Source organism: Dipodomys spectabilis, unplaced genomic scaffold (assembly GCF_019054845.1).
Source record: "Dipodomys spectabilis isolate Male_0828 unplaced genomic scaffold, ASM1905484v1 ptg000032l, whole genome shotgun sequence".
Classification (NCBI taxonomy): Eukaryota; Metazoa; Chordata; class Mammalia; order Rodentia; family Heteromyidae; genus Dipodomys; species Dipodomys spectabilis.
In genome coordinates, this window is record NW_024870709.1 from 32,729,992 (window position 1) to 32,751,890 (window position 21,899).

The 21,899-nt window shown below is 38.7% G+C and overlaps 1 protein-coding gene across 6 annotated transcripts in view; it reads left to right on the top strand.

Moving 5' to 3' along the window:
- The window catches only part of LOC122105584 (OX-2 membrane glycoprotein-like), a 47,306-nt gene extending 25,817 nt beyond the window's left edge, over nucleotides 1-21,489 (top strand). For 4 of the 6 annotated variants that reach the window (XM_042676877.1, XM_042676880.1, XM_042676881.1 and 1 more), the window contains one exon: nucleotides 1,223-2,507. Coding sequence is in view for 3 of the 6 variants with exons in the window: in XM_042676880.1 (XP_042532814.1) it covers nucleotides 1,223-1,230 (8 nt within the window). In the remaining 3 variants the exon portion in view is untranslated. Of the gene's footprint in view, nucleotides 1-1,222; nucleotides 2,508-11,941; nucleotides 12,125-21,350 lie in introns of those variants that run through there. The other 2 variants (XM_042676879.1, XM_042676878.1) reach the window with 2 other exon arrangements.
- Nucleotides 21,490-21,899: the final 410 nt, after the last annotated feature.

A 21,899-nucleotide genomic window follows, 5' to 3' on the forward strand; every position in this document is an offset into this window, starting at 1 on the left:
TCCATTGTACAGATGATAAAGCCAATGACCACAGGAGTTAAGTTTATTCATTTATTCATTTTACAAATATTTATTAGTAAGTTGTTCATTATAACTGTTGTGAGTTATAGTAGAGGACAGGACATTGCCAGTCTGGTTACAGATTACAGGCCAAAGACCACATGTATTAGGGTATAATATACTCTTTAATGAGACTCATGGGAATATATTTACAAGGAAAACATACATAGCATACAAGGAAAGAGAATAACTTAAAGAAGGAACTATCTATAGTTTGTAGAGAGGGCTTCTCAGAGTAAGTGATGTTGAATCAGAGACCTAGAAGGAGAATAATAAAGTTGCCCTGGAGGAGACAAAGGAATACCTGTCAGAGAAAGAATTACAGATGTGAAAACTCAAGACAGAAATGTCACCAAGACTTAGAGCAGTAGTACTCAAAATACTGTCTGAAGATGGGTTGTTCATCCAAGCGATACTTCTATAAAATACATACATAATTGAGAACAAATAGACACTGAACAACTTGACAGAGTAACTTCATCTGTTGAATTTGATAAACTATGGAATAGATCTCATTTGTTTCATTTCTTGAGTAATTTCATTTGAATTTATTTTTAATAGCATTAAGTTACATTGAGAGGATAATAACACTTCAATGGACCATTCATTGATAGCTGATTTGGATCTATTGGCAGTATCTAAAATAGGTAGAGCTTTGGAGATTCTGGTAGAGAAATACCTGAGATTACACAGAAATTGAGAAGAAGTGCCAAGAGTATAGTCTAGGTCTTTTCTTTCAGTGTCTTGTAGAGAAGGAGACCACATTTCCCCAGTGTATACCCTAGGAAGTCAACAGCTCTTGAAATGGCCTATCGCCAACCTAATGTTCAAGTTAAGATCCATAGGAAACAAAGCTCAATGTCTTATTATTACAGTACCTTTAAGTCACATGGCCTTCCAAATTATATCCCTTTGTACATAGTCTTAGTGATTCTCCCTCCAATCCATTACTTCTTAGGGTTACCTATGTGCTAAAGAATCATAATCTACTCACATCATATTCAGATTTTGTCTATTTTGTCTATTGCCTTATCTTTATCAATGAAGTACACACTAGATTTAGGAGTTCCTCGAATCTTTCTGTTATTTATCTTCATGAAATATACTAAGACAGAATTTATCAATATCCAAAGTTAATACATTGGTCTTTTTTTTTATCCAGAGGCCTAGAGGAGTCACAGAGAACCTTGAAAGTTTTTCCCTGGTCTACTTGAATCTGATGTGAAAGGAAAGCAGGAGGAAAAGGGGTCATTCTCCAAGGGACCTAAACGAGCAAAAGAGGCGGGAGCAAATGTTTTAAGAATTCCACGACTTGTCACTGCCATCTAAGCTACTCAGTGTTTGAGTTCCAAGAGGAAGTCATTTTTACCTCTCAGGTCTGTTGTAGGACTTGATTTTGTAGCGCAAATGCAGTGTTGTGCTGTTGAAAGGGGCTTGGACTTTGAATTTGAATCAGGAGTGCTGAGCTCACAAGCTGATTTTGGGGTCCCAATGGTGGGAAGCCAATGTTAGCTACTTTACCTCATGAGCTTCCACATCCCCATCTAAAATATAGAAGAATTGGACTAGATAATTTGTCACGCAGCACTAAAAATTGGTATCATTCTAGGGAGAGAAAAACTCAAAAGAAAATAAGTAAAGAGGGAAAGATGGAAAAGAATGACAAGAAAGAATACAGAAAGGCCCAAAGAACTTTTCTGTTGGTGTTACGCCTTCTTTTGTTCTTAGGTCTGTGAACGTATTTCCCTACTGTTTGGTATTGCCCCTAGCTTCTTCCTGTTTTGCTAATCGTTGGCCTGGCTTGATTTCTTGGTTGCCCTGTCATTCTTCAAGTGCTTCTAGGGAGTTTAGGATAATGAGAGATGAAAATAGGACAGAATTTATTGTGAAATAACATTGTCAACCTTATCTATTTAACTTATTTTTATGGAGCTTAGACAGTATTGTTAGTGTTAGACAGTTGCTTACATCTTTAAAATAGCATGCTTTCCTTGTCCATGTGTGTCATGATACGACTCTATTTTGGGGCATTCTGAACTCAGCCTAGTATCATAAAAATATATAATGAAAATAAGCATTTAGGAGATTTCCTGTGCAGTCAGCTGATTCATCTGCTTTGTCTCTCCTGGTTTCTTTATCTGTAATTTAACTTTTCACAAAAGGGGAGAAGGCATCTATGAACACCCAGTCCCTGTGTTCTAAAGATATTGTTCTAAGTAGTGGAACAATATTCATCTTGAAATACCCATCAAGTCCAAACTAGTACTTTTCCAGTAGCTTTTGCTTTGTTCGTCTTTATCCCGTGATGTAGGATTTAAATTGTATGCTGTTTTCTCTGTTGAATTGGATATTTATATATTTAGTAAACTTTCCATGTGTTATTTAATTCTGTATTATTTCTTATATTTGTATTAAAATGCTGAACAATTAAAAGTGTCAACTCTAAATATTTGATGTGTGGTAATCTCTTGGGAGACATGGAAATAAAGAATAATCATATTTTTCTCTCCACGGCCAAAACCTTCCCCACTTCTCCATCTTTTACTCCCTAAAATATATATTTGCGGTTTCTAATTCATCATAAGATCACAAATCAGATGTGTCTGATCTGGTCATTATGAGCTCCTCCAGGACCTGTCTACCCCTTTCCAGGAAGGTGTGTCCTTTTGACATGACCCTATCTATCAATTAGAGTTCTCTCTTCTGTATGCTCTTTTTGGTTTGGCTTTTAAATACCAGTCTTTGCTCACTGACTAGCTCGTATGGTTTTGGTTTTGGATTTAGTAGCAATCACCGGATTATGGTCCATAATCTGATTTAGTGCTAGATAAGACCATTAAAAGCAGAAGCTTTCAAACCTGATGGCCTCTCTTATAAGAAGATTTCATGAGCCTATTGCAAAAGAACGCCAGGCAGCTTTCTCAGCACTATATCCAATATTTCACCATTTAATCAGAATTTTATTGAAGCTATTTCTTTTCTGAGATCTCCCCTACCAAATCTAGAATTCTGCAGAGCCAATTATAATCCTTATTCACCAAGAATAATTCCATTTAAACAGGCTTTAATAGACAGCTAACCTGTTGACTCTTAAAAACTACTTTGATTATTTTTAATTAAGTAATTAGACAAAAGAATTTGCCATTCAGCAGAGCCATTTATGAATACAATGGACCTTTCAACTAGAATTGGCACAGGTGTGTTTGATAGAGACTGTCCAGGGCTACAGAGAAGCAAACAGAGAAGAAAAGGGCTAGTTTGGATCAAGCCCCTTTGTTGGAGACAACAGATCAACATGGGGCTTCGTGTCTAACCTTTTCCCCTCCCCCAGGGGCTCACTAGCTCCCCTAACTCATCTGAAAGTTTTAATAATGGATTTTGTTTTTGTATTTATAAGAGAGAGCTAGCTATTTGAATATTTAAGTAAAATTAGGAAAGTTGTAAGCCCTGGAGTCATTTAGAATAATCCAATCACATGTATTTTAGTTAAAATTTTAGAAAAATTCCAGAGTGGTAGTGACTTCATTGATAGGGGAAAACAAAAGAAACCTTTTGTGCTTGACTAAAAATGAAACCTAAATGAGGGCTTTTTTGTTCTTGGTGGGTAGTCATCACTGACTGACAAGATTGCAGCGCACAAATGTAGGTACAAAAAGGGCAAAAACTATATTACTAGGGACCACAGACTTCAGTTAGGACAACTCTCTTGAATCAGTTTTCTTCTATGGCTATCCATAGTTTACCAAGATAGTAATTTACCTTTTGAAAATGAAGCTTCTTAAGTCATCTCACAAAGTTAATGTTTTGGGGGCATTTTTTTGTATTTATGCTCAAGGTATTTCAGATTTAATCTACACATCAACAATTGCTTAGGCTAAGTAGTTTGTTCAAGGTCACAGAGAAGTTTGAAAGTCCAAGCAAGTCATTTCCACCCATATCATAATGATTTGATCCTCACAGGCAGGGAAAGTATTTAATTCCATTTTTGAAGGTGTAAAAAATGAGATTCCAAACTTTTCCTTGACTTTCTTCCAGTAGCACTGTAAATATATGCTGAAGTAGAAACTCCGGCTCAGAATTTCAGGCTTCCTGTCTAGTGCTATCTCCTCCCATACATAGTGCTGTTCATCCTATATCTTATTTATCAGTATTTGCTGTTTCCTTTATCAATACATTTAGAATCCAACTCTACCTCCACTCCTACCTCTTAGCCTAAACCAGTTATCTTTGTCCTGGATCACTACAGTAATTATTCTAGTTATTCTCCTGCTTCTGCTTTTCCTCCCTTCAGTGAGTTCTGAACATAACAGTTCTAAAATATATCAACTTATATATATATACATATATATTATGCCATTATTTTACACAAATATTCTTATATGCTTCCTATCTCTCATACAATAGAAGCCAAAATCTTTACATGGACCATAAGGCATTTATTACGTGAATGGGTTCCACCGATACCATGCAGCCCTCACTACTTTTGCTTCTGATCACTAGTCTTGATGCTGTTTCATCAATGTTCATATATGTTCTCCTCTGGTGGACCTTGGCACTTGCTATTCTCTCTATTTGAATGTTCTTCCTCTAGGTTGCCATAGGAAAAATGCCTGAATGGAAAAATGGTTTAGCAAGCTTTGTCTTAGAGGATCCTTTCTATCCTATGGGAGAATGTGATTAAACTCTGTATTAGGAAAGGGAGCTTTAGAAATGGGCACTCATAAAGCCTATGAACAAACAAGACTTAGAGCCAAAAGAGTGAGGTTTACGCTCCAGTTCTGGTACTTAATGCATGTGATCATGGGCCAGTCACTTCATCTCTTTGGATTTACTTTTTCTCCAATATAAACAAGAGTGGCCACCAAGTCTGTCTTCCTGGGTAGGCTCAATGCTCAAAGGAGAAAGAGAGGCATAATAACACTTGTTAAGTTTATGGGTTGAGGCTTGTTCCTGGAAACATCCAAACAACCACTGAACCAGGACAAGACTCCTGTCCTCACTCCATAACCAGACCCACCTTTGTTGGGAAATGGGCGTGGGTTTTAGAGGAAGTGTGAGGTATGATGGTGGGTGCTGTGTTCTAGAGGAACCAAGAAAAAACCTGCTTCAGAAGAAGCAGAGACTTGAGGTACTACCCAGGATGTCCTAGCCCATCCTTGTGATGAAGACAAGAAAGAAAGGACATATGGAAGAACTAAGTCCTGTCTATATAGCATTGACTTTTCTAGTACTACTCTGATATCTAACACTGGAGTAGGACTGGCCATGACTTCCTCCATTATTTCAGACAGTATGACGTAAGCATGACTTAAATAGAATGCCAAAATTGACCTCCCTGGGTTTTCTCTCCAGAACCATATTACTTAAAGAGGGCTGACTATATGTTATGGAATGGCCAAAACCTGAGAGGTTTTGGAGAACTCAACAGGTACTAGGGTAATTTTAATCTGACTCATCTTAGTCTAGATAGTGAAACACTCAGCTCAGAAAAGTATCAAAATATCCCCTGGTGTCCCATAGATAGCTATAATTTTGATATATTACTTTCAGATTTTTTAACTAAAAAGAAAAGTTGAAATTCTAAAACAGAGTGATATTTGTCAGGAGTAGCTTTCACTTTCCAGTGTAATTGCAGAGAAGCCTGCAGATACCTGTGTGGTATCTGTAATTCAAATACCACATGATTGTGGAGAATGCTGCTCTTTAGCTTTGTAGCTAGCTTTGGGCTTTATATCTAATTTCCTTCACTTTTACATATGTTAGTTTCCCTTCTTATAAATGAAAGGGAGTTTGGGGCATATTTTATTTAAAAGATTATCCAGGTGATGGCTTTAATGAAATGCTCTTAAGTAATATTAGTTACTTAGGTCAGGTGGCTCTGAGGGCACTGGAATGGGAGTCAGAGGGCACTAGGCCTCTGGGTGTACATCAGGACGTCCCCTGGACCAGTTGTACAGTGAGCATTCTGATGGAAAGGTGAGTTACCCTGAGTAGGATTCACTACCGGTATCTGAAAAACCTCTCCTAAAGATATTCTAGGTTCTATTCTTCCCTTTCCCCCTTATCTCAGTTCAGGTATGTTCAGGCATGAGTGACACCCTTAGGACAAAGGACACCATTCTCTACTTCATCTTAGAGTTAATTTTACTAATCTTTTAGGGAGAGAAAAGTGTTCCTTGAGAGAATTCTAGGCCTATCAAGTAGATACTGTATTTGATTTACCCACAGTGCTATTAGAAGGCAGGATTTGAAATACACCTTGTATAAACTGACCGTGAACAGCTTGAGACATGGTGTTTCAGGAGGTCCACTAACACAATGTCTTCATGTCAACAGAAGCTCTTTCATTTATACCAAGAGGCCTAGTGTCCTCTGAACCTCTATGGAGCATGCTGAAGATGAGTAACAGAATGTTAGCATTACATGGGCTATCTCTTTTCTAGAGATTAGTCTAGAAAAATCAAGTGACTTACTGCAATCACACAAGCTGCTGCTAGAATAGATGAGAAACTGACAATTGAAAGAGTAGAAACTCACAATGTCATTACCAATAAAGACTCTATTTAGGGGCTTCACTCAGCTAAGTAAACCATTTGTTAAGTCTAGATAGATAGATGGATAGCTGAATGTCAGGACCTCAGCGTTTATTGGAAGCCCAAATTCTCCTAAACCACTACCCCCTGTGTGAAGTTCAAAGGTCTATTTCTACCATGGGCTTTTGACTTACTTCCAGCTTCTTTGGCAATCATAAGGTATACATCTTTTTTTGTTTGTTTTTATGTGATACCAAGGAATTGAACCTAGGGCCTCACGCATACTAGGCAAGCACCCTAATAAACCACAATCCCAGTCTTTGTAATCCACTTTGAAAGATAATATGTACAGTTCTTTTTTTAAATTTTTTTGTACAGTTCTTACGATATGCTTTGTTCTGGAGAAGTATTACTGGTGACTTGATTTCTCTTAGCTAGAATCACTTTGTTTTCAACAAGCTTGTCTAACTGCTTTGCAGGGGGGAGAGGCTTAAAAGAAAGACTTTATTTTCTCATGGTAGAAGATTAAGGACAATCTGTAATAGAAAATTTGGTTTCTGATGGTGGATCTTTTCCTGGCTTACAGAGAGATGTCATCTTGTTATCTTTCTGCATTCTGAATCAGAAATGCACCCCCCCCCCCAAATCTGTTTCTCTTTCCTTTTCCCTTTCTTCCTTCCTCCCTTTCATTTTGGTACCAGGACTTGAAATCAGGGTCTCTTGCTTTCGCTCAGTTTTCTTGCTCAAACATGGCTCCCGCTTAAGCCAAGCCTACAGTCCAGCATTTTGATGGTTAATTGCAGATGGAGTCTCATAGACTTTTCTGTGCAGGCTGGCTGCCAATTGTGATCCTCATGTTTTTGGCTGCTTTTTTTCCTTCCCTTGGACCTTGGAGAGAAACACAGACAGAGTGAGCACAAGAGTAAGGATGTGAGAACATTCTTATCTAGGGAGAGGGCAGGCATCCAGAGATATGTTATTAGCAATAGTAACAACAATGACCTCCTTAAAGAACCATTCATTCATATAGCAAATGCTTATAAAGTCAAGCTTAAATGAGTTTATGTTCATTTTTAAGTTTCAAACACAGTCAGAGAACATTTTGATATTGGTCAAAACAAAAAGAAACGGAAAATAAGTAAATTCATAAACTTGGAACTTGTGTTTGGCTTTTTTTTTAACAAAGATATGGTTTCATAATTATGTCATTTAAATGGTTTGTGACAGTTTTTGTAGAAAAGAAAATACAATAATTTTCTACACATGTTTGTTAGAAAGCAGTATTGCATTTAGTGTCTTATACATGTACGTAGTGTTTATAATGAGCAAAAGAGCGGCATGTGTCTGGCAGCAGACAGCATTTATCAAGCCGTCATCATCATCAAAACAAGACAGATACTTCTTTTGTTGAGTTGAAATCGCATTAATTTTTCTTTATGGACTAGCCTTGAACCATAATTTTCCTGATCTCCACCTCCTTAATTATTAGGATTATAGCAGACAGAATGAAAAGGATTTTTTTCTTTTTGCAGAAGATAAAAAGAAAGGGTGGAAACCAGGCACTAATGTATCCTGTCTGTAATTCCAGTCACTTGGAAGGCAGAAACTGGAAAGATTGTTATTTGAGACAAGCTTGAGCAGAAAAGTTCACCAAACTCCATCTCAATCCAAAATGGGCTACAGTGACAAACTCTTCCCACCACAAGCTACACGGAAGGCTGCAATTAGGAGGATTTTGCTTTGAAGAAGGCCAGACTAGGCAGAGCAGTCTGTGAGACTCCAACTCTACAGAGTTTGTGTGTCTGCTTGACACACTGGTGTGGACCTGTAACACTAGTAACAATAACAAGACTAAAGTAGGCAGATCACCATGCACCCACATGGGAAATAAGGCTATCTCAAAAGTATGTAGTGCTGGAGGGGTGTGCCTCAGGTGGTAGAAGGCCAACTTAACAATCTTGAGGACCTGAGTTCAAACTCCAGGTCAACCAAAGGAGGAGAAAGGAAAGAACAAAATAAACCTACCTGTGTGTATTTAGGAACAACCTGTAGGAATTCAGGAAGTAGAAGTAACCTCATGAATGTTGAAATAAAATTGAGAAATAAAAGTTACATATCCATCATATAAGGTTACATATCCCTCCTATGTCTGGCCAGATTGGACTTGAGAAGGAGAGAGAGAGAGAGAGAGAGAGAGAGAGAGAGAGAGAGAGAGAGAGAGAGAGAGAAAGAGAGAGAGAGAGAGAAAGGGAGAGAGAGTAAGAGAAAAAGATGATGCAAAACAGTACAGACATGGTAAGAGCCATCACAGAACCATGTAATTCTTAAGTGTATCTTTAGGACAAGTATCTTCATATATATACTATGCATACTCAATCATATAAGGTTATTGTGAATATGTAACTATAAGTTGGGTGGGTCAGATCATAAAGACCATTATTATGGGTAAAGAACTTACTGGAGCCAGGCGCTGGTGGCTCACGCCTGTAAACCTAGCTACTCAGGAAGCTGAGATCTGAGGATCACGGTTCAAAGCCAGCCCAGGCAGGAGAGACCTTGAGACTCCTATCTCCAATAAACCACCAGAAAACTGGAAGTGGCACTGTAGCTCAAGTGGTAGAGCGCTCGCCTTGAGCTGAAGAGCTGAGGGACAGCGCCCAGGCCCAGAGTTCAAGCCCTACGACCGACCAAAAAAAAAAAAAGAACTTACTGGATGCTATCCCAGTAATCAAGTGTTAGAATCTACAAGAGCTCAGTTGCAAGCTAAGAGCTGTTTCTCAAAAAGATACAGTTATGTGTTGCTGGTTTTTTGTTTGTTTTCCAAAAAAGAATGACTTTTCTCCAGACTCCAAAAGGGGTAATTTCCAATTCTTTTAGGACTTGCCATAGAAATCTAGTATGCTGTAGTCTGAGCACACTGTATCCACTCACTTTATTCTTGAGACTCCTGGTTCATCTTTCAACCACAAACATTTCACCCAAGACATTAGGACTGCAGTATTTTATAAATTAATATAGGTTAATGTTATTTTCCTCTGTTTTTTCTAAGATGGTGAGCAAAAAGATGACCACTTACACAATATACAGAGAGGAGACATTAATATCTAGGAAAGGGGATGGAAACTAACACATAATATTTCTTTGTCACATGCTCAAAATACAATATTCAGTCTCGATCATTTTTCCTTTACTTGAACAAGAAGAAACTTTAATTATTACCTTTAAATAATGGCAAGGCTGTTCTACTGGAGAGGAAATGATGATTTTCTTTGCAGAGTGTAGTAAGGTTGAATTAAGTCCTTCAATCTAATCTCCAGAATCTATGAATGTGACCTTATGTGGAAAATGGATCTTGTGGACATAATTTAAGGTAAGAATCTTGATGTGAGATAATGTTGGATTTACATAGGCATATTCTAATTCTGTTGAAAAGTGTCCTTCCAAACACACACAAGAGAGGGGAAGCAAACACAGGCATGGAGGGAGAGATTGGAGCAATGTGACCACAAGTCAAAATATGCCTGCACAATGAAAAGCTGGAAAGCTGGAAGAGGCAGAGAATCGCTTTTTCTTGGTGTCTGGAGGGGAATGCATATTTGCCAAACCCTTGAGTGTAACTTCTAACATCTAAACTTCAAGAAAAAAAAAAACCCAAAAACATTTGTTGTTTCAGGCTGACTAACTTTGACAACTCGAGGAAATGAGACAAACAACCAGAGCAAAGGCTGGTACTAACAGCAAGACAGTAAAAGGTTGAATGTTATAATTTCTATTTGTTGAGTTGGCTCCAGTCACTGGAGTTGTAGTTCCATGGTGGAACAGTCATTTAGAGATTTAATTAAGGAACTGGTGGCTATTGAGAATTTCCTTCTTTGATCAGATTTACATATTTCTAAGCATAGTATTCAGGATTAACTTCTGAGGAATTTCCAAATTTTACCCACTATTGTACACTATTACTTGTTGGGTTAAGAATAACAGACTTAGATCCAAACAGGAAGACTTATTTCCAGAGAAGGAGGAAATCACTGTTGACAATGCCTGAAAAATAGATCAGAGATAAGAAACAATGTCTTTTCATTCAATGATTCCTACATGTTTACAGATGAATAGACTTCTTTATGGTTAAATGAAGAGGCTGCCTTATTTGTATTGATGTGTCTCTTTTTAAGGACAAGGAAAACAAAGCTTGCATGATTTCCATTGACTTTAAAGATAGTTAATTTCTTTTGTTTTTGAGTGATTAGCGGATTAATACTTCAAATCCAATTAGTTCTTCTTGTTAGGTAGTTGTTAGGAAGACAGAGGTAGATCTGAGCTTCATTCTCAAATGAAGCAAATTCATACGCAAATTTTGACTTTCTCGAAAAAAATCCAGCAATCTCTATACTGTTAAATTGGATGAATATTTTTAACACTTCTCTGCATGCCTCAAAGTAGAATCTCTTCTTGAAATTTTATTTCCCATTATTTTTTGTAATGTCATATGTTGTTGATCTCCTCTGATCTTTCAAGTATACTCAAGTTTTATTGTTCAATTCTTAATTGCTTTCATATGCCATTGTAAACTAACCAATCTCACTTCTGAGCTCCAGATACACGTACCCAACTACTTACCAAACATTGTCACTAGGTGCCTTACAGACAACTCAGAGTAAACAGGTCCCCCGATGAATCTGGTCCTTTCCAGTCCTATAACTGGTCAACAACCTTCACTTTACCCAGTCAGCCAGATTCATTATCCAGCCTGCAGACAACCAGAAATCTGCCAGGCATGATTAATATTTCTTTCCAGGGAGTCCTTTCATCCAATTAATTAAATTCTTATTGTAAGTTAAAATTTTGCATTTTAAATATAAAAATGTCCATCACAAAATAAGTAAAATACACATCTCTGCATCTCCACTGCTAGTATTTGTATTCTTAAACACTATTCTACACCTTTCTAGTCTACATGTTATCATCATTTGTCTGCACTATTGCCAGCAAACACAAATACAAATACAAACACAAATCTCTCTACAACATACACAAATATTTCCCCTAAATATTGATGTTATTATTCTGATTCATATCTCTAGTGATTTTCTGCTGCCTTTAGAATATAACATCTGCACAAGAGTCAATAATCTGGCCTCCAACTACCTCACTTGGTTTATCTTTCACCATTTCCTCTTTCTGTAAACTTAACATATACGATGCTATACTAATCTCAGGGATTTATGACCACGATGCATTGTTCATTCATCCAAGATTGTTGGATAACCAACTTGATTAGGTTTGCTCGCTAGTCACCTAGGAAAACTGAGACAGCTTGATTTTCCTTCACATCTTTCATCTTCAAACAGGATATACCCGACTCATTCTTAGAATAACTAAGAAGATACAAGGGTAAGCAAGTGGAGGCATGGGAGGTTTAGGCTTCAAATGTGCAGATGCCATTTCCATCACATTATGCTCATCAAAACAAATCAAGCCATCCAAAAACTCAAGAAGGATGGAAGCAGATGACACGTGTTACTGAGAGGAAGGTAAAAGATGCTTAGCAAAGATACAGATAAAGCGTGGAATGATGCGTCAAGACCGTCATCACAATCCATTATCTTTCATTTCATAAATACAACTGTTTCCTTTCTTCTTACCTCAGGGCCTTAATTCATGCTTTGTGTTTCACCTGGAGCGTTTTCACCACATCCGCATTGCCACATTTCTAATGCCGAATTCTAATTCTTCCCTTCTTAGCCAATAAAATGCCTTAAAAGAAACCTTTAGAATTGTCCCCTTGAGACTAATATTCACACCTCCTTACCACCATGCTGTATATTTCCTTTATTTTAACCAGTACTTCAAACAAAAAAATGAATAATTTGGTGTGTCATTTTTTTCCTAAACGTCTTACTACTTCACAAAACTTCCTTGAACACAATATGGGACTTTAAAAACAAATTTTCAGTCTTCTGTTTGTATCACTAAACATATAGGAAATTATACAAATTAGGTGCTCAGTATATGTTTGCCAAATATAAGATTAAATGCCTGAGTCCAAAAACAAAGGATCCATACATTTCATTAAAATCTTAAATGGGTTGATGGTTGTCATTTTTCCTTGCTGTGACAAAATACCGAAGTAAATCAATTTCAAATGAGGAAATACTTACCATAGCTCTAGTTTCAGAGGCCTGTGGCCAGTTGATTCTGTTGTTTCTGGGTCTGTGATGAAGCAGAACGTTGTGGAAGAGACAGTTTTAACAGAATTGCTTACCTCATGGCAACTGGGGAGCAGAGAGAGACAGACAAGATAGAGAGGAGACACATGAGAAACACAGAGACACAGAGATGTAGACAGGCCCAGTCATACTGCCAACTGCACCCTACTTCCAAATAGCTCATTAAATGAGGAACTCATCAATGGATTAGCCCGATGATGAAATTAGGGGCCTCATGACCCAATCACTAAGCAGTAACATGACCAGATGGTGACTAAGCCTTCACACTGAGGCCTTTTGGTGGGTACTTCATATTCAAACCTAACAGTTATTATCTAAAAAGCTAAGAACTACTGCCTAAGGCAGGCACTGGTGGCTACCTTACTCAAGAGGCTGAGATATGAGGGTTGCAGTTCAAAGCCAGCCCCAGCAGTAAAGTCCCCATGAAACTCTTATCTCCAATTAAAAACCAGAAGTGGAGCTGTGGCTCAAAGTGGTAGAATGCTAGCTTTGAGCAAAAGAACTCAGGGATAGCACCCAGGCCCTGAGTTCAAGCCTTAGAACTGACAAAACAAGACAGAACAAAAACAAAACTCATAAAACAAAAAATCAAAAACAACTACTACCTAAAGATGAATTGACTATGGAAAGTTGACAGCCTGGGGTTAAATATATAGAAGCTTCTAGGTGAGACATGGGCCACAGAAAGTAACTGTTCTCCTCTGCATGTCTTTACCTTCTCTGGTTGACTGTTGAGCCACTTCACAGAACTATGTTGAGATCAGTTGCCTTGGGGATTTTCAGTACTATGAAGAGATAGTAGAATCATATTTTAGAAGATTACTACAAAATAAAAAGCACCTATTTTGGGAGGAGTAGGGTCTATTATGAGCCAAACACTATTATAAAGCTGCTTATATTTCTCTATCTTTGCAAGGAATGTTACAAGATTGTATTTTTCTTCACATTTTATAGATTAGGAAAGGTAAGGTGCAATGGAGTTAAATAAATGTGCTCCTTGATTTCCATTGATTGGTCCTTATATAAGCTATATTTTTAGTGTTTTTTTTTTTTTGCTTGTTCTTTTGTAGTGGCAAAATTTGGTTAATTCAAATACCATGGTCTTTGTAAGGTCTTCCAGGGTAGGACACCTTGGCTTAAGTTCCACTAAGGGAAAGTTCTTGAACCTCAACATTTTCATTTATTTTTCCTTCCTCTGTGCTCTGTAGCATACTTTTTTTACACCTTCTTTTCACACTTCCCCCTCATCCATTTTTAATGTGTGGACTCCACCTGGAATTCACAGTCAGACTTTGTGGAGGAGGCTTTCATCCTTCAAAAATCTTCCAAAGAATCTTAGAAATGCGGATAATTCTCCACTGGACTTGCTGAAGATAAAGTCTAAAGAAAGAATGTGAGCAAAAAAATTTTAACTTAATCCACTATTAGCCCCAGTAACTTTGAAAACATTTCCTAGTTTTAGGAGTTTTGAATTCTGTAGGGGAGCGAGCCAGATGATACATTATCAGAATGGCCTTTAAGCTGGGTACATTTCAACTGATAGAAAGAAGGCAAAGCCCAAAGACAAGAGAGCAAGAGTAAAGCTAGCTGAAACACTCTTTTCTGAAAGTATTGGCTGTGTCATGCCTGTAGAATTCACTGGAAGGAAAATATTTTTAAAAGGCTTTTAAGTTTCCAAAAAACAGAGTTTAAAAGAAATCACAGATATAAATAAAATACTTGACTGTCAGAGGCAAGAATTGGCTTCTCCTTTAATAAGCAGGTGATGGACATTCTCCAAAACGTTCATTTCAGTGCCCCCTCCTTAACCTCTCAGTAGGTCCTAGGAAAGTGTTCTGCGCTGTACTTCATTCTCCCCTTATGGATGATGCTGTTTTCTGTTTCTGAGAACTAGGGTTCTCAGTTCAGAAATATATTACTGATGCTATTTATTAGAGCTGACGGGGCTATTTATTATACAGCTCAGGGCTGTAAGAACTTGACACAGAGCAGAACTCACACCTGTGTTTGGAGAAGAACCAGTGAGGCTGATCTTCTTCCATGAAGATGCAATGCCTCTTCCTTCTGAATGACTCATCTGGTTCTCCCAGTAGCACAGGTCCTGCCTGGAGGTGACAGTGTTCACACACAAGTTATTCACCCTATACAAAATTTTCAACACTCATTATGCCCTCAGACAAACCCAACGGGTTTTTATTACAACTAAAATCAGAATATGTAGAATAATTGTTAAATTTTATTGTGAAGTACAGAGGGGTTACAGTTATATAAGTCAGGTAACAAGTACATTTCTCTTTAGACAGTGTCACTTCTTCCCTTGCTCTTTCCCAGTTTCTATAGTTTATATTCAACGTAGTATCCAGTGAGCTGCATTTGTTCATTCCTTGCCCTTACAATTCTGTGCCTCCCCCTTACTCTCCCAGAGAGAAATGAACAAACTAGACAAAAATGAAAACCTAAACAACAACAAAGATAAAACTTCTTGTTTCCATTTTCTGGAGTTAATTTCCATACATATTACTTTATATGATCAGAGGACATAGGCATTACACTTTTGTATTCCTCTCTTAAGAATATCCTCAATGCTAGCGCTCTACTATTTGAGCTCTATTTCCATTTTTTTTGTAGTTTAGTTGAGAGGCTGATTTCAAACCATAGTCCTCAGATCTCAACCTCCTGAGTAGCTAGGATTACAGATGTGAGCCACTGGCACCAGCTCTATGTTTAGCTTTTTAAAAAAAATTTTTAATTTAAATTTTTTATTGTGAAAATACCATACAGAGGAGTTACAATTACATGGGCAAGATAACGAGTACATTTCTTATCAAGCATTGTTGCCCTCCGGACTGCTGTCCAAATGGTTTACATTCCCACCAACAGTGCAATATGGTTCATTTTTCCCCACATCCCTGCCAACATTTGTTGTTTGAATTCACGATGTTGGCCAGTCTAACTGGGGTGAGTTGGTAGTGGGATAATGTTTATAGAAACTATAAGTGGAACTCATTTAAATGGGGCTGTCGACATTGACAGGAATCTCATGTGTTCTGTGAATGTGTGCCATTTGCTCTACACAGCATAATCTCTGGTTCTTTGTGAATGTTCTACAAGGCTTTGCTTGATGTTCTGTCTTCACAGAGTATATACAGTTCTTCCAGCAGACTGATAAATAGTAGTCCCAACCTTTTGCTGCCTCTAGTCTCGCTAAGTGCAGTTCTTCCATGTGTATGTTTCCTTAAGATATGGAGCTGATACAAGCTGGAAGAAGGTGCTCTAGTTTTCCTTCCCATGGGCTCCATGCAGCCAGGTCTGCTTTTGTGTAGGAAAGGCTTGCTCATATGCACCATATTGCACCTTACAGTCTTTCATCCTTTAACCTCTCACCCATCCTCCTTTCTCCTTACATCCTTCCCTCTAGAATCCACCAAACCAAAGCTAGAACACGTTCAGCAGCATGTAGAAACGCTGGAGAGTCATGAAGATGATCTGTGTTAGTGAGACAGGAGTTTCTAAATGAAAAAAAAATATAAAACTATTCGTTACTGACCCAAAATAAGTAGTCAAGGCTCACCTTTACTAAAGAATCTTACAGCCGGGCGCTGATGGCTCACGCCTGTAATCCTAGCTACTCAGGAGGCTGAGATCTGAGGATTGCGGTCCAAAGCCAGCCCGGGCAGGAGAGACCGTGAGACTCCTATCTCCAATAAACCACCAGAAAACCGGAAGTGGCGCTGTAGCTCAAGTGGTAGAGCGCTCGCCTTGAGCTGAAGAGCTGAGGGACAGCGCCCAGGCCCAGAGTTCAAGCCCCACAACCGACAAAAAAAAAAAAAAAAAAAAAAGAATCTTACTTCTTTCTGCTTTTCCAGAAAAAGGAAGAAGGATAAAAGACGATCACTTTTGCTGGAGCCTTCTTGCTTAACACTTCCTGTTCAGCTGTTTCTTTTGATATGGACCCAAGGACCACAAGGATTTTATCTTTCCATTGCAAACCCACTATTTTACTATTTCACTCTATTTTACTATTTTATTCTACTTTGCCCATAAGACAGACTTAGCAACACTGATTTCCTTCACTGCAGTTAAGGAGAATGTGATCTAATACACTGATTCACATCACAGTGTTAACTTCCAAACAAACATTTCCTTTTTAAAATACAGGATTCTGGTAAAGGCTATGAACTTGGCAGAGATGATCATACATGACATAAGCTACTGTCAGATATATCTTGTTTGGCATCCAAAGTGTTTTAACAAAGACATGAGTTGACCAGATGTCCCGCTCATGCTTAAACACACAATTTCCTTTATATTGGCTAGAGTCAGTATACCATATACCTCACCACATCTTGTTGCTTTACCCGTGAGGTAGAGGTGGTTAATCATTTTGCTTTTCTGCTTTGACCACACATAGAACTTGAAGAGCTTGAATCTTTTTGGTCTAGGGAAGTTAGAACTGTTTAATATGTAATAGGGTTTCAGATGTCTCTTCCCTCAGGAAGCTTCCATTGAGGCCAACCCCACCCATTCCCAGGCTTAGATGCCTCATTTCCCGGCTCCACTCCCTTCTTCCTGTCCTCTTCAACTTCATCCGTTCCTCTTCCTACGGTGACAGTGCTGAGTGCACACAGTTCAGAGCTTTCTTTAGCCCCAGCAGTCAAAACATGAAGCTTGGAAGACAGCTAGGCCTGACGTGAATCACTCCTGACAGTTGTTTAGTCATAGTTTTGGTTAACTTTGTGACAGATGATTGCCTTTGGAGGATCGCTTTTAAGGTTACAATTAAATAGCTGAAAAGTTTGATAATTCCATATAAACAAAATATTTACCTGGATCCAGGAAAGATAATAGATGAGATGAGTTGAATTCTGAGAAAAGTGGGGAAGCATTAGTTGCATAAAACAAATTCTTTGTGTAGCTATCCCTAAGAAACAAGAGACTAGAAAAGAATAGACGACTTCAAGACACATGCTCTTTTTATACAGTCCTTCTCTCGGGTCATTCACAAGTTAAGTGCCTTTGCTTCTTTTTTTTCTAGACAGAGATTCCACAGCACTTTCACCAACTTGCATTTTAATATTTTATTTAGTAATATCAATATGCTTGTTTTCTCCAGTGGCCTTTGGACAGAATCTATAACTTCTTTATGTCCTCAGTAGTAGCCAAACTGAATATATAGAAGGCTAATAAATGTTGTAGGATAAAGTTTCATCAAATTTGGGAATCCGAAATAAACTTAAGTTATTTCTATCTAAAACAATAGAAAGAAATTGAAATGATCAAAATGTATGACATATTGGAAGTGGCGCTGTAGCTCAAGTGGTAGAGCGCTAGCCTTGAGCTGAAGAGCTGAGGGACAGCACTCAGGCCCAGCGTTCAAGGCCCACGACCGACCAAAAAAAAAAAAAATGTATGACATATGAAAGGATGTGTGTCAATTCCTGAAATGCTCACAAATACATAGCTGGATTTTCAGTAGACACCTTAGTATATGTTTCAATAGTTTGTTGGGAGTTAAAAATTCATATATGAATGCTTCTTTTGTTTTTATTTATTTATTTTGTCAGCCGTGGGGCTTGAACTCTGGGCTTGGGTGCTGTCCCTTAGCTCTTCAGCTCAAGGCTAGTGCACTGACACTTGAGCCACAGAGCCACTTCTGGTTTTCTGATGATTAATTGGAGATAAAAATTTCATGGACTTTCCTGCCTTGGATGGCTTTGAATTGTAATCCTCAGATCTCAGCCTCCTGAGTAGCTAGGATTACAGGCTAGAGCCACCAGCACCCAGCTTTTATTTATTTATTTATTTACTTACTTATTTATTTATTTTAATGCCCTTTGTCCCATCTTTTATTTTCCCTTGTAAACCATGAACTAAAAGTTACTCGCTACTCAGCAGTGACAATCTACAGTTAGGTTTCATTATTAACAATGCCAAAAACACAGTGATCTTCCAGAGTTCAGATTAGTGTAAGACCTAAAAGTCCTCTCACAGTGATTGCTGTCAGTGACTGTTGATTTTTTTTAAACTGAAATGAAGAAGGAGGACTTTAGTTGCCAACTGAAAACCCAGAATTTTCCTTGGCCTGTCTCATGCTAATTTTTTGTTGTTGTTGTTGGTTGTGGGGCTTGAACTCTGGGCCTGGGCGCTGTCCCTCAGCTCTTCAGCTCAAGGCTAGCACTCTACCACTTGAGCCACAGCACCACTTCAGGCTTTTTCTGCTTATTGCTGCTGAGGAATCTAACTCAAGGACTCATGTATCTGAGGCAAGCACTCTACCACTGAGCCACCTTCCCAACTCCAGTTCTTTTGTTTTTAATTGAGGTATTACCACATGACAATCTATCTCTTCCTCTAGAAAAGTTTGGGATAATATCCAGAAACCATCCTGGAGCCAGGTAACTATTGACACAATCATATTCACAGAGGTGACTAGGGATAGACAAACACAGGATGACTGAAAGGGGTGAAGACACAAGCCCACCTCTTCCTCAGTCTCTGCTATGATTTAAGGTGTGTTTGTCCTAAAGTGGTTCATGCAGTAGAAGTGAGGTTAGCATGGTAGAATCTTCAAGTGGCTGAGTCTTATGGATACAAATTGGGTTATAGGGACTCCAAGCTCATGAATGGATTAATGCCGTCTCACAAAAGTGGGCTGTAAAAAGTGAAGTCTCTCACAGATTTGGTTTTTATTCATGTAGACATCTTCCTTTCCATTTCTCCACATGTGGTATGGTTACTGCATCATAATGCTGGTGCTGGGCTTTCAGGACTTTCTAGCCAGAGCATTAGGAACCAAATAAAGTACCTTACCTTTAATGTTTTGTTATAATAACACAAAATAGGCCAAAGTAGGAGACTGTACTAAGGAGTGAGACTGTTGCTATAGAGATTGAAATCTGTGAAAATGGTAATGGAACTGAGTAAAAAACAGAGGTTGGAAACATTTGGAGCAACAGGCTACTACAGGACTGCAAATATAGCAGGTAGTCCTGGCAAAAGCTCAGAATTCCAGGAAACTAGGAAGGAACTAGAATATTGTATGTGTTGGTTAAGTGTTTGTCACCAGAATGCTGATAGAAATGTGGACAGCAGAGGACATGCTGATGAGGACTCAGAAAGATATGAAGAAAGTTCCGTCAGAAGTTAGAATAAAGGTTATCCTTCCCGGATCACTGAAAAGAACTTGGCTGCATCACAGCCGAGCCCTTGGGTTTCTGGAAGTCCAAGTTTAAAAGTGTTGATATTAAATAAATAAATAAATACATTGATACAAGGTATCCGGCGAAAGACATTGCTTCCCAAAACATACAAGAAGTTATATGGCTTCTCTTAACCACTTATGCTTAGATTAAAAAAAAAAAAAAAAGAAATGAGATTATTTTAAGGGTTTTTTTTTGTAATTTAAAAAAAAAAGAAAAAGGGGCAGAAAACTTGTGAAAGATTTTAATCGTGGCCAGGAAAAGGGGATAGAAGCAATGTGTGAAGGTGTGAGTTACTCACTGCTTGTAGAAAGATAACATAGGTCAGGGGCTGGGAAGATGGCTCAGTGGTAGAGCGCTTGCCTTGCGTGCCTGAGGCCCTGGGTTCGATTCCTCAGCACCACATAAGCAAAAAGAAAAAAGCCGGAAGTGGCGCTGTGGCTCAAGTGGTAGAGCGCTAGCTTTGAGCTGAAGAGCTGAGGGACAGCGCTCAGGCCCAGAGTTCAGGCCCCACGACCGGACCCAAAAAAAAAAAAGAAAGATAACATAGGTCAAAAGGAACCAGAGGTCCTGTGTCAGGACAATATGAAAACAGCATCAAAGGCCCTCAGAAATCCATAAGACTGCCTTCTCCTGGACAAGTCCAGAGGACTTCAGGCAGTTATTTTCAAGTCCCTATCCAAAAGCACCTCGAGATACAGCTTCCTCCTTTCTGGTAAAGCGCTGTGGTCATTAAAGCTGTGGTCTAAGAGGACCCAGCTCTGCCTTATACTGCCACTCTGATGGTGACAGTCACATCCAGATAGTGTGCATGTGGTGCTAACTCTGCAAGCATTCAAAATCTAAGAGCCAGTGCCAGAGCAACTTCCACAGAGATTCCAAAGGAAACCTTAGAAAGCGAGGAGAAGGCCTGAGAGGTACAGCACAGAACTGCCAAAGACACCTCCAATGGAGGATGTGCCCTCGTGGAGCTAGCTGTTAGAGAAGGATCCAGGATTCCAAGATGACAGAGCCCTCCGCAGGATCCAACACCCACATGGGAAAGCTTGGGCACCAATGTACAAAATCAACCTGTGATCAAAGCCACATGGGCTGTAGCTAGCACAACACTAGGGTCAAGGCTACCCAAGGCTTCTGGGACCTGTGTAGCTCCAGTGTGCACAAGACACAAGCCTTAGATGGTTAATCCAATAGGGTTTTGGACTTGCTGGAGGCCTGTGACTTCTTTCTTTTGGTACAAGGTTGTTGACCTGGTGCCTATTCCTTCCATCTGGCTTTGAAAACATGTAATGAATTTCTTTGTTTTACTGTTTAAAACTTTTATTTTGTAGGTTCACGGCTGGAAGGAGTTTGCCTTGAATCTCAGGAGAGACTTTAAACTTGGATTTTCAGAGATGCTAGAATAAACTACATTGAGATGGACATGAACCAGAATCATGAGGCTAATAAACCTCTTTTCTTCACAAAGTACCCAGTTTCCTGTATTTTTTAAAAAATCACAGTGCAAAACAGATAAACACAGTAGCAGCCTTGGCATATAATCCAAGGCAGGGCAAATTCCAAAGATAGAACTCATTTTTCTATACTTTGCTGATTCTATCTTTTTGTGCTTCCAGTCAGGGCCTGTGTAAAATGGCACTGATCCATCATCAGGGTATAAGAGGGAGCCCTCAAGATCTGCCAACATCTCGCAAATGGAGTAGTATTTGTAACCCTTACCTCATATAATTTTATCCCTATTTTCATCAGTTGTTGAAAAAAAAAAAAACCCAGCAAATCAGTCCAGGAATGACTACTAGAAATTGCTCATTCCTTCAGGCGCTAGTCTATATAAGGCTCTGGAAATCCTTTTAGTGACTTTTGCTCCCTCAGCTCAATCC